Source organism: Pipra filicauda, unplaced genomic scaffold (genome assembly GCF_003945595.2).
Source record: "Pipra filicauda isolate LSUMZ 115617 unplaced genomic scaffold, ASM394559v2 scaffold77_size3566232_pilon, whole genome shotgun sequence".
NCBI classification, from domain to species: Eukaryota; Metazoa; Chordata; class Aves; order Passeriformes; family Pipridae; genus Pipra; species Pipra filicauda.
In genome coordinates this window covers 948,810-961,375 of record NW_024104953.1, presented here as the reverse complement: position 1 = coordinate 961,375, position 12,566 = coordinate 948,810, and the positions used below count along the sequence as shown (strand labels likewise).

The window sequence follows — 12,566 nt, the reverse complement described above, 5'->3', positions numbered from 1 at the left end:
AATCTGCGCTGGGAGACAGCACAGCTTTGCACACCATCATTTGTGGTGTGTAAATTTGAAACTGGGCATTGGAAAAGTGAATCTAGGTGCACTTATGGGTACTTTTCTGGTAAGCACACCTGGGTTTATTCAGCTGCGCTGCCAGTGAATGCACTCACAATTATTAATCGGTGTGATTGTCACGGGAGAGCGTAAGTGAAGAAAACAGTCAGGCCCAGATGAAGAAAATGTTACCGTCACAAAAAATTGTGAGGTAATTCACGATTTCCAAGTACAGACTGGCTGCATATCTTACCCAGGACGTGCCTTTATAAATAGAACAGTGGTGAATTCAGGTTGCCACTTGAAGCAGCACTTCCATACCTGTGCCTGGATACTGCAGCCAACTCAACCACTCCCCATTTTTAGCAAATGCACGGCCACAAACACTACAGTTTTCTTTTACAGCATATTTCTGTGCTACCCCAAAACAGCTCCTTTAGGAGCTTCCAAGCTCCCTGACACACAGCAGCACTACAAGTCATCTTTCCTTCTTCCTATTTGCTGTAGAAGATACTTTATGACAGAATGTTTCCAACTAACAAATAAGCCTGTACACACCAGGAAAATCTGTAGGTTTTCAAAAGTAAAAATGACCTCTAAGGTATTGAAAAGATTATGTTAAAAAAACCCTCTTTGCTATTAATATAGAATCTCATGTGTAGAGTGTCCTAGATAAATGTCTAAGATACTATTGAGCATTGCACAGTGTCCTCATTCAGCAGAACTTGTGACACTGCACAAAGAGTAAATTGTTGGCCACTGAATTGTAATGACTTTCACTCATCTGGTCTGCTTTGGGAATGTATTCTTGGTTACAAAATCTAGTTCAGTGAGGTTCTGTGCATCTGAGAATTGAAGAAGACAGGCACCAGAGCTGAGGGCAGCTTAGGATTACAAAGCGTTTCTCCATCTTCACTAGACACCTGCACCAAGTGCCTTTTGATTCACACAGTGAACATCTGACACAAGCAATGTTTGAAAGGCAAAGCTGATATTTTCAAACACTAGAAGATGTCCCAGTGACAACGTCTGGGACAGAGAGAACGTCTGAATGTGTACAGAGTTCCTCAGATCCAAAGCTGAACCGTCAGGATTCTCAGTTATGCTCAGAGTAACATCTGTGCATTTGTATGCACAACACCTTCAATTATACACAAAAACAGGTTTACAGGTCAGTCTGTAGGTAACCACATTACCTAAATAGATACCTAACAACTGGAATTGTGGCTCCCACAGCTTTCAGCTAAGCTACAACAGGCCTGAACATTTACTGACTATGGTCTCCTCCTCCCTCTTCATCACTCTAACATCTATGAAGGGTTGGATCAGTTGAACTCCAGAGGCTCCTTCCCACCTAAATAACTGTATAATCATCCTCTGTCTCTTTAGGACACATTTGCTTGCAGTGAATATACAGAGAAACGATAATCTAAGCTACATTAATGTTTCTCAACAGAATAAGCTCTCCAGAATCAGTCTGAAACTCTGTACAATTTGTAATATTTTCAGGAAAGGCCACTGACACAGAGTATTCTGTAAGGGGAACCAGCATCACACCACAAAACAACATGCAATGACTTACAAAGATTTCAGTTACTACATAACAGAGTTGTACAGCATACACACAACACGGCTTTTCATTTTCTTTACCTCTGAACAACAGTTCTCCTCAGTGCACAGCATGCTGCCTTCAGTGAAACCACACACACGGTGCAAAGCTCCTTTCCTTGGCCGTGGTGTTACCTGAGTCTCATTCTACAGGAAGACTTTACATACAGTCTCCAAGGATTTCCAATATTTATCTTTCTAAGCAAAATAGGTGCTTTCAAATACTGCAGCATAACTTTCAGAGGCTCAGAAACCTCCCTTACCTCTTTCTTTACCTCCTCCTCATCTTCCAGAGTCAGTGCAGCTAGTTGCTTGGCTCTCTGCTCCATCAAGTTTACGTATCTGATTGGATTGGATAAGGCCTCAATCACATCTAGAAATAAGGCAAATACTTGAGTTTCAAAGCCCTCCTGTTATGGTTCCAGTGCTCCTCAGGGTTTAAGAAAGAGGCAGTATTTTCCACACAGGTCTGCTGCTGATAGATACTCCTAGGACCCAGAAGGAGCAGTGGAGGGGAGGACACCACCATGTACAAATACAAACCCTCTTTGATTTTGTGCTTGGGTCTCACGGGTGTGCATTTTCTGCAGGCTTTTTATTATACATTTTTGAAGCTTACAGCATCAGCCCATTAGGATCCTGCCTCACATGAGGCACAGAGAGGCAAAAAGTTCTGTAAAAGTTCCGTCGTTTAAAAAAACTGAAATAGCTACGCAGAATACTGTTTTTCACTGGAGATGGTCTTTCACAGTATGGCATTTAAACCTATCCTTGTTTGCAGCCAATGCCAAAATACAATTCTCTACCTTAAGCACGGCTCTTTGCTTAGGGAACAGTTACACCCCAGTGTGTCGTGCAAGCAAAGTTTCATTTGTGTTCCAATGGCAAATGCCCGGGGTATTTCCTCCTTTAGAGTCTGCTGAAAATAAAAGAGTTGGCCCTAATCCCAAACCTCAGGCAAGTCCCTGTAAATCAGGCCATCTCCTGCCAGTGATGAGACAGAATGATCCATCAGATGCAGGCCTTTATTCACAGGGCTGTTATCCCAATCTGGCAAGTCATCTACACCACATGTATTTTGTGTTTCAATTAACCTTTATATTCCCCAGTAGGAAAATGTCACCAAATTACCTGCATAAGTATCAGGTACATAGTCTTTGACCTCTATGTACACAAAGAGGGCTGGCAGTGTCAAAGGCTGGTTCCTCTCATTCCTCAAACAGATGTAGTGATAGCCTGCAAAATAAAGAGACAGCCAGTTCAGAAAATAAACCCTTCCACAGGCATTTCCAATGTAATTGTGTTATCATTTGTTATTTATAGTGTGGCTCCAACTAAGCAGCCAACTCCAGGGACTCCTGGAAGGGAAAGATTTACCTGAAGGGTTTCAGGGGGAAGTTCACAGACACAGGACTCTTGGATAGGCATGTGATACTGCCTTTTAAAATCATATTTTCCCTTTATTTTTACATACGTAAATAATGCTGAAAATTGTAATTTATTTAATTTTTTATGCATTCTCTTTTATTACCTCTGTCTGGATGCTTTTTAGTTTCATAGCTCTTTCTCAATTTTCAAGAGTCTTCCATCAAGTTAGCTCCCCAAAATGCCTCACTGTACATTCAGACACATTACCAGTAGTTTAAAGACGGTGATGGAAGTGCACAGGAATGGGAGAAAAGGAATTCCAGCTCCACCAAACTCACACAGCATTGCAGTGCTGCAAAGCTGCACCCTCTGCCTCACAAATTGGTGTCTCTCTCACCATGCCTGAGGCTGCTCTCCTAAGGCATGGATTGGGAGCTGCACACGTGTCAGGATACGAGTCATGAGCAGGATGCATTTATCTGGGGGAATCTTGGCTGATGGGAACAACTCCCTCTCCAAGTAACAGCTAAATCCTTGCTTTGGGAATAGTGGTAACTCTGTGGATTTGTGTGACAGTATCATACAGTTTTCAACAGCATCTCAGCAAAGAGAGAAATGACACACTACAAAGGGTTCTCAGTTCTCTCAACTCCTCCAGCAAATTTTCAGTATTTAAATAAACTAACCCCAACATGCTGCTCTCCATCACATGGTGTAAACTAATGATTACTCGAGTCAAAAGGACAGAAAATAGGCCTGTGGGTAACAGCTCTCAGAAGTCCTTGCATGATTTCACACAGTGGTCTTTGTTCTAAGGAGCACAAGCTCAAAAGCAGGTCCAGGATTCGGTGATGTGATGAATGGACTCTGTGCTGCACGTAGGGCAAGGCTCATGAGAGGGGACCCGTGGCCAGAGCTCACTTTTACCACAGGGGGGAAAACGCTCTCATCCCCCTTCTCCTCCCCAATCACCCAGCTTCCTCTGGAGCTTGGCAGATCCCCCGGGAGGCAGTTACAGCCACTGAGCCAGCAGAAAATGCAGCTGGGGTAAAACAGCTTTCTGCTGGATTGATAAACTGAGTTGGCTCATGAAAAAGGTGTGGAGATTCTTCTTCAGGAATAATATGGGCAACTGTAAGATACAGAGACAGGAGAGTTTTGTGCTACTGCTGGGACTGGCTAGATAAGGTACAGATAGAGATATTCTTCCTTTTGCAGTGTGAGTGAAGCTGGAAGCATGTTTATGGCCCATATGCTTGCCCTAATTTAGTTTCCTCCCCTCACTGGAAAAGCTGGCACTGAATTTGAACACTCCTCTTGCTCAAACTGCCAATGTCACTGCATCCTTCTGAAAAAGGATCTCTAACAAGGCTCTGGCCTGGAAAACAAGGGCTGAGCTGTTGCACAAGACAATTCCCATTTAAGTGGCCACTAATTATAACAGAAATAATAATATAATTTAGAAGAGACCACTAATGATATTTTTCTTTTAATTTTCAGCGATGAAGATGAAAGTATTTTTGGGTTGATTTAAAGGTGTTACAGAGATACAACAGCTTGCATATAGGTCAGTCTTTGCATGAGTGTAGAAATTACGTGAGAGGAGCATACTTTAACTCCCAGCCATCTTCTATTCCCACAAAGATGGCATCAAAGTTGGCTGTTGCTGCCCTCTTTCCTCTTAAAAGTGTACAGTTGCACTATTTAGCATAAACCTGGCCAGCAGGAAGTTGATGTACTGGAGACAAGGAAGTACCAACCATGCCTTTGATGACTTAATTCTATTGGTTTTCCTAAATTTAAATTTCTGGTGAAATATGGTATTTTTCTTTTTCAAAGCTGAGACAGATTATTCAAATAATAGTCTGATTTACAGCAGTTGAGATTCTGCCTTGCTGTTTCTCTTCACTCCACAATGTCTGTCTCAATGGAGAAACAGGTTTACCTGGTCGAATTGCTGAGACCGGTAATATCCGATGACCAATAAACTTCCCTCCTTCTTCGTACACTGCCAGCCTCAAACACGCCAGGGAAGGTAAAACCACCTAGACAAGAATCAGAAAAGGTTACTAAACCATCCTACTAAGCTAGGGATCTTTACTACTACTTGAAAAATTGTGTAGCATAATCCATCTCGTTTACCTACTTAGTGCGAATCTACATAGAAATACACATATTTTAAATTTGGCCAAAAATATGCCTTGATTTTTTTCAGAATATATGCCATTGAAAGAAAAGATAAGAAAAAAACAACAATCCAAACCTCAGAGCTTCTCTAATTTATTTTCAGCATTACTAAAAATAGTAGCCTATGCCTCCCTGAGCACAGAGGCAGTCAGGCACGATCGTTAACTAAATAGAGAAACCAAGTACACTAATTAGAAGTTCATTGCAGAAGAAAAATGCTAGTGATGTTTCCAAACTTGAGCTCTGGCAGGCTGCCAAAGGAAAGTCATTCAGAAGGCCAAATATTCAGGGAAAAGAGCCCTACTCCTTAGAAAGCAGTGCTGCAAGTACCCACTATATAAACATCTCTGTGAACTGCATTTGCTGGGAGAAATCTGAAATAAATTATTTTACACATACCTGGACTCAGGAGAGTCCATATATATAGAAAGATAGATATATATACACACTTAACCAGGGTAGTCAATAAGCAAAGCCAGAGATTCTGTTCAAATTTTGGCTTAAAGTGGATTGCAGAGCACAACAGGACATTCACCTTGCACAGTCCTAAAACATGCTCAGTGTTTTCTGCTCCTTTAAAGTTTAGAGAATTATGTCTGGGTGATACTGTTCAAATTGCATGAGCAGCTCAAAAGGTTATGTCTCAAGTGGGTGGGATTTATGTGGTTTCCTCACCTGGGCTGTATTTATACAGCACAATCCAGTGCTGAGCACAGATAGCAGATTGCTTTGGCTGTGCCAGCTCAGCCAGCAGGTCACCAGGGCTGTATCCACATTGTCCTGCTCCCAGGTTACCAGGAGGGCTGCTCAGCCAAGGCAAAATGCCATGGCCATTCAGCTGAGCTGCTGCTGGGCTCTGTGTGTGCTGATCCCATCACCACATCTGCTGTGCCAGGGAAACAACCAAGGTGACCTCAAACTCACTTATTTTAGCAGGAGCTGGCACAACAAGAGAAGCCAAAGTTCAGCAAAAGTGGTTAACAACAAACAGTTCAAGAACTAACTATTCAGAATCTCTTCTTCTTCTTTCTAACAAATGCAAAGTTTCAGTAATGAAATGTCCCACTGGGCAGAGATAAAAAAAGCACAATGCCCTTAAGTGCTACACTGACCTTCTTAAACACTATGGCTTCCTCCTCCCAGACGGGATTAACTGCATTGCCTTGAGAGGTCTTGGTCTTCAAAGCTTTTCTTCTGGTGTCCACAGGCAGGCCAAACATGTCCACTTCTACGTAGGTACCGACTTTTTTATCAGACAGAAACTGGCCTGAAATTATCTGAAGCCAAAACAAAGGAGGATCGTTAAGAGACCACTTTGGTGGATTAGGAAATGAGTGGCTGAAATGCAGATGGATAATTCCCATTAGTGATCAGGTAGTATGCATTCAAAATAAAACCAAAACAAAGCTAAACCCACAACAAACAGAAAAAAAACCAAACCCACTGTTTCATCGCAGACACAGCAAAACAACTTGTGAGGCCTGGTTTCCTGTGACCCCGCGGTCCTGAATTCCCCTATGAGCTATAATGTGGTTGGGATTATGCTGCTGCCCTCCCCTCAGCAGGAATACTCATTTGGATCTCATCCTCAGTCTGGCTGCCTAGTTTCACAACACGGTATCTTTGAGAACTCCTAAGTTCTATCCAGTCTCAACAACAGGTTCAAAAAATGCTGGGGGCAAAAAAAAAAAAAATGGTATAAACAGCAGAGAGATTATAGCTGTGAGGGAGGAAAAAAAATTCAGAAGTTGATATTCTAAGAAAGGCCCTTCACAGAGGGTGAGGAGTTTTACTACGGAAGAAGGGTCTGCAATTTGTTCAGGAAGCTGAGGAGGCACAGGAGTGTGTAGCAGCATCACTGTACCTTAACAAACTGAGGCTTGCCTAAAGCAAATCTTAATCCATTCTCAGCTGTATCTTGTATAAGCACTGACATTATAACCAGCAGAGCCTTCCCTGAGCAGGCAGGAACAGCTGACATCTCTCCTGGATGCTCATTCCTGCTAAAAACTCTGTGCATCTCCTAATAGCTATTGAATGACTTCCACCTCCATTTACTATAATTGCAGAAGAAAGTGCCTCTAAACCCCCAGGAGGGCACTGAAAGCTCCTGTGATTACAGGTCACCACAGAAGGTCATCCCACACATCCTCTTTTTTTACTGTGCATGTCATCACATTATTCCTTTATTCACCTCCCTCCCAGCATGGCTCTGCTCCTGCCTGCAGCCTGAGAGGAAATGCTTGTTTGCTCCCAGTGAAAACAGGAGGATATTTTGCAGGTGGATTCCAAATTACAGACACTGTTCTCATGGACAAGTCCATTAAAGGAGTAGCAGGACTTGAGGAAGTTGATGGTTTTATAACTGGAGATAGACAGAGCATCAATTTGTCACCCTGGCATAGCCAACTCAATCTATCCCCCTAAATATTCATGCGAGTAGTTCTCAGTTTGCAGGCTCCTGGCAGTCCTTGAACTTCATTAGAGGTCCTTCAAAAGAAAAGCAAGTTGGCAATGAATTGCAGCTGACATTTATGGTTCCACAGTTCTGCTGGAGAACTTTCAGAGAACCACAAAAATTTATTTACACTAAACACTGTGGTGTTCCAGCTATTCCAGTCCAACCTCCCACTTCACAACAGCGTGTTTTAAATCCAGCCCTTTGTTACTAAAAACACAGCCCAGCTGCTCTTAAATCCATTGCCTTCCCAATTCTGTGATGCTGTGACTCTGTAATTACTTCTGCAGAAAAGAATACGTACAATAAAAATGCATTTATTTACCCTACAACATGAAATGTGAGGTAGAATTTAAAAATTAAATGTCACTCCCTGAAATTAAATGTATTTTATTTTCTTGACTTAGTATAGCCATATCCTAGGTCATTGCACAACAGAAATATAAATATATCTATGCTCTAACATTTCCATGGGAGTATTTCCACCGGCTTTGTACATACCTTGACAGACAAGGTGTTGGCTACTATTCCATCCACTATTCCTTCAGTAAATGGATCAAAGTGTTTGTCTGGTCTTCTCATGAACTCTGGCTTTAACCTGTACCCACTTTTGCCATTGTACTCATACATTCCCATGTTTATTTGCATAGACAAATCTAGGTGTTAAAAACATTGATAAGAATTAAGTTCTGGATAGATGATAATTTAAAAAAGCAATAAAATAACAACAATTACTGTAATTTCATACTGACTGTAACAGAACTAGTAAAAATCTGTGTTAAAAATGTTAATTAGCAGCTCTGTACTATAATTCAATCACTGGATACCTTTTGATGCATAAAAGCCTTTCCTACCTATGAATCAGAAACTCTATCAAAGAACTGGACACATACAGGTTTCAAAATGCAGAGAACAGCTCAGCTTACCTACAGTTTGGAAGTTGAGAGCAACCATTTGGCAGCCAGCATTCCAAAAGACCTGTGGCATGTAGTTGGAAGAATCCACACGTGTTCCCTTGGGGTAAATTCGGCTCAGCTGCATTTTGTTGTATCTAAATGGTGAGTAGTTAAGATACAGTACACGTGACAAAAATCACTCTGCAGAGAGGTGCAACTGCAGTGTGAAGTGCAGGTGTTCCTTGCAGGATGGCAGTGGGTTCCTTATTGGATTTCTGCAACCGTAAGGCTTCCGGAGGGCCACAATTTTGTAGGAGATAGGATAAATACGGGGCAATTAAAGGCGCTGTTTGTTCCTGTATAAAAGATCACGTTCATAAAATTCCATTTATCATTACGGTTTCTAATTTGGGATTTTCCTAAGGTTACATTTATAGAGGCCAGTTAGCTGTAAACAGGGAATCTTCCTCTGAAGCAGGGAGAGATGTTCAGTTTGAGGCACTATTTTATCCTGATCGTTCATTCTAAACTGCAGCCATGGCGAGAGATATTGGATCAAAAGGTCTAAACAGAACGTTCCTTAGCTTTCCTTTAGAAGTCATTAAAAAAACCCCAAACAACTATGTGGCAATAAACCAGCTCAGAGTTCTCAGAAGTAGAGGTATGATGGGAAAGCGAGCACCTTGCAAAAAAAGAAGTCAGCTACATTTTGACAATTTGCTCACCATAACTTGTATCACTTCATACAGGATGATAAATTTAACAATGACAATACAAAGAATCAGGTCTTCAATATGTAGTTTATGCCTATTCCCTCTAGTCCTAGCCCGCAGCACAAGGACTCATGACAATTTTTAAATTAGCTCATCAGAACTCAGGCCAATTAATTCATTTAGAAAGACAGTCAAATCTACAAATTTCATTTATGTTCCCTATTTCCCCAGCTCCTGTCTCCAAATTTCAATAAAGCTCTGTAACAGATCTCAGACACAGAGAGACTTAGAAAGCAGCTTTCTGAAAGTCAAGGATACTCCACGAATTCCACAGGAGACTTGGTCAGCTGCTCCAGCCCTTTGGTTTCCACAAAGGAAGACATTTCAAAACTTTTGTTGCGCTCTGGAAGTTCAAAGGGGAGATAAAACCAGGGACACGTCAGAGCAGGAAATGTGTGCGACACCTGAGCTCCTCCTAAGCATTTGAGTCAGTAGGACTAACTATTAATTTGTGTATCATTTGTTACTCACCTTTGGCTGATGTGGGCACAGCCTTTCAATGCACCCAAGCCTAATGTGCAGCAGAGAGCCTAAGTCCTAAGACCCTTCTAAGCTTTTTCCTTTACACCTTTCTAGAGAAGGTAAGGATTCATCCCAATCAGCTGCGTATGCTGCCCGAAAGGGGCCACAGCACTGGAGGTCACATCCATTGCTTATCTCAGCACTGGCCTCTTTAAAAATGAGGGAAGTGGGGCCTGTGTTGGAGTAAGATCTCTCTAGCCTCACCACTTCATTGAAAGCCAACAACGAGACAGAGAAAACTGGCCTCATGGAGTTTTAGAAGGAATTGTGCTGCAGCAATCCAGGGATGGCCAGGAGGTCAGCCTGGCCAGCTCCTTGGAGTCAAACTGTGAAGCTGCAGGAAGGGGATAAAACTGAACAAAAGCACTTGTCTTGTAGAGAGAAGCAGGACAGAAACAGGTGGGCACTTTCCTCATAGGAAGCCAAAAAGGAAGCAGTGGATCCAAAGAAATGAAGAATTGGATAGTTTGGGCCAATGTGAGAGGAAAATGTGCTGCCAGCCTGTGAGCTACAAACCATTCTCAGGGTATGCTGGAGTCAGAGCACGAACATGGTGTTCCAAAAGGGATTCTCTCCCTCCAGGAGAGCAGAGACTGAGACTTTATTGTGGTCCCTATTTCTAAATAGTAGCCATCATGTTACTGCTTTTATTCATAGCTGTTACCTCCTAATGGTGAAAGATTTCTGTGGTTCCCTAGAGGTGCTCTCCTACCACTCCCTCTTCCTTTCCAACACACAATATCCTCTCTTTCTCCAGACTGTTCCAGCCAGCTCAATTCCATCTCAGCTCCTCATAAACACACTGAGATTATTCTTATTCCAGCTTTCCCCTTACTGATGGGATGGCACTAACCACACACACATACACTGCACTTATTCCATTTAGAACAGAGGTGTTGAATTTGTTATATTAATAAACTCTTATCTCTCAGCCTTATCTTAAAGTAGAGCATCTGTAGGAAACCAGAACTAGTATCTGTTAAAGGATTCAGTTATGAACTGTCCAGGGCTTAATCAAACTCCTAATTAAAATAAGAACAATTATTTCCTTGTAATAGCTGGAGAGAATAAGGAACCTGCCCTTTGAAGAAAAGACTGTGCAGGACAGACATTTCTCTCTACTGACAGATGCTTATACCATGTTATCTTGTCAGGAGGAAGTCACTACACAGTGAACAAAAAACTCATTGAAAAACTGTCTGAAAAACATGGAAAAATACAGTTACAGCTACTTGCTGTCAGAGAGAGGGAACATTTCTGGTGAGGGCAATCAGGGGACTGGTACAGATCCACGGCTATTCAATATTTCTGTTAACAAGTCGGGTGCAAGACCAGAAAATGCACCTTTAAAATGTGGGAGTGACAGAAGCAGTGAGGTGCTGTGGAGGCCAGGATCACAAATCCAAACTAATTCTGAATTAGCAAATATTAAAATAGAAAAATGCCGTAACAATGAAACAATGAAACTGTATAAAACACCAGCATGGGTCTCTACACTTCTGGATCCCTTACACTTCTGGATCTCTTATACTTGAGGTCAAGTAAACAAAAGTAAAATTTCCTGGAAAGAACTGGATAGGCAGCAAACTAAGAAACAGTCCTAATCTAATTCCTTCTTTATTCAGCTCATCCTCACTGAATTTAATGAAGATCCAGCAGTGAGTCCGGGCCAGGACTAAGACTAGAACCCACAAGTCATGCTTTAACCAGCCAGCAACATTTACCACCTGAGGCCTCTGCTTTAATGAACAGGCCACGTGTTCCACATAACAATTTTTTCTGATAGAAACACTAGAAATTTAATTCCTTAATATTATGAGTTCACAGACACAGTATGATTGATCAAAGGTCACATCAAAACTTAGGATAAAAATCTGGACAGCGGCAGCTCTCTACAAAACACAAAATTTGGAAAGGCACAGGCATGTGAACAGAAAAAAACAAGACAATTTTACAGCAGCTGCATCAACTTGTCCTGCTAGGATTCACATGGCTTCCTTTCCAGAAGGCACATCTCCTTCCCACTGTGTTCTTGTAATTCTCATTAGAGCTGAAGGAGATTACAAACATCCAAAGGGACACTACTCCAGGGAATAAGCCCAGCTCCCTGCATGATTTTGTGACTGCCTGTGTGTGTGTCAGTATAAATACCCACATGCAAATGAACAGTTGGTAACTTCTTACATGTTTATTATTCATCACAAGTAAATGCAAAATCTTGTACAGAGACATGGACTGAGGCAAAAATTACCTGTCCTCTGCCAAGGCCACCACGGATCTGGAATAAATTAAAGTGCTATACACTTCCTTAACTAAAAAGTGCCAAAAGCACATTAAAACCTGTCAAAACAAAGTGAAAAAGGGCAGGCAAACAGTAGGGGGTGGTGCACCAAGGAAGGGAAAGATGCTGCAGTGTTTACCAAGGATGCCACTGAGAGCATTCCTAGCAAGGCATCTTCTGTAAAAGTCAGCAGGGGATGAAATTATGGCCTTTCTATACAACACATGGAGGCAGGAAAAGAGTGAATTTGCATATGGGGAAGGGCACACTCTGCTTCCTCTGAATCTTCTATAACATAGCAGAGGCAAAATAGAAGTAGGAATATATTTATGACCACCTCTCTCAAACTGCTTAAGTTACTCCACAGCCATGGGCAACAAAGGCAAGGTAATTGTCAAGAATGGTTTCGAAATGTCAGCATGTTTCCTGTT

At 41.9% G+C, this 12,566-nt stretch overlaps 1 protein-coding gene across 2 annotated transcripts in view; it reads right to left on the bottom strand.

The window, feature by feature from the left end:
* Positions 1-12,566, bottom strand: part of PLCB1 (phospholipase C beta 1) — a 334,613-nt gene that overhangs the window by 68,821 nt on the left and 253,226 nt on the right. For both annotated transcript variants that reach the window (XM_039389844.1, XM_039389845.1), the window contains exons 17-23: positions 9,591-9,675; positions 8,590-8,714; positions 8,165-8,319; positions 6,318-6,482; positions 4,964-5,063; positions 2,782-2,886; positions 1,914-2,023 (exon numbers count right to left, since the gene is read on the bottom strand). In XM_039389844.1, the coding sequence (XP_039245778.1) occupies positions 1,914-2,023; positions 2,782-2,886; positions 4,964-5,063; positions 6,318-6,482; positions 8,165-8,319; positions 8,590-8,714; positions 9,591-9,675 (845 nt within the window). The remainder of the gene's footprint in view (positions 1-1,913; positions 2,024-2,781; positions 2,887-4,963; positions 5,064-6,317; positions 6,483-8,164; positions 8,320-8,589; positions 8,715-9,590; positions 9,676-12,566) is intronic.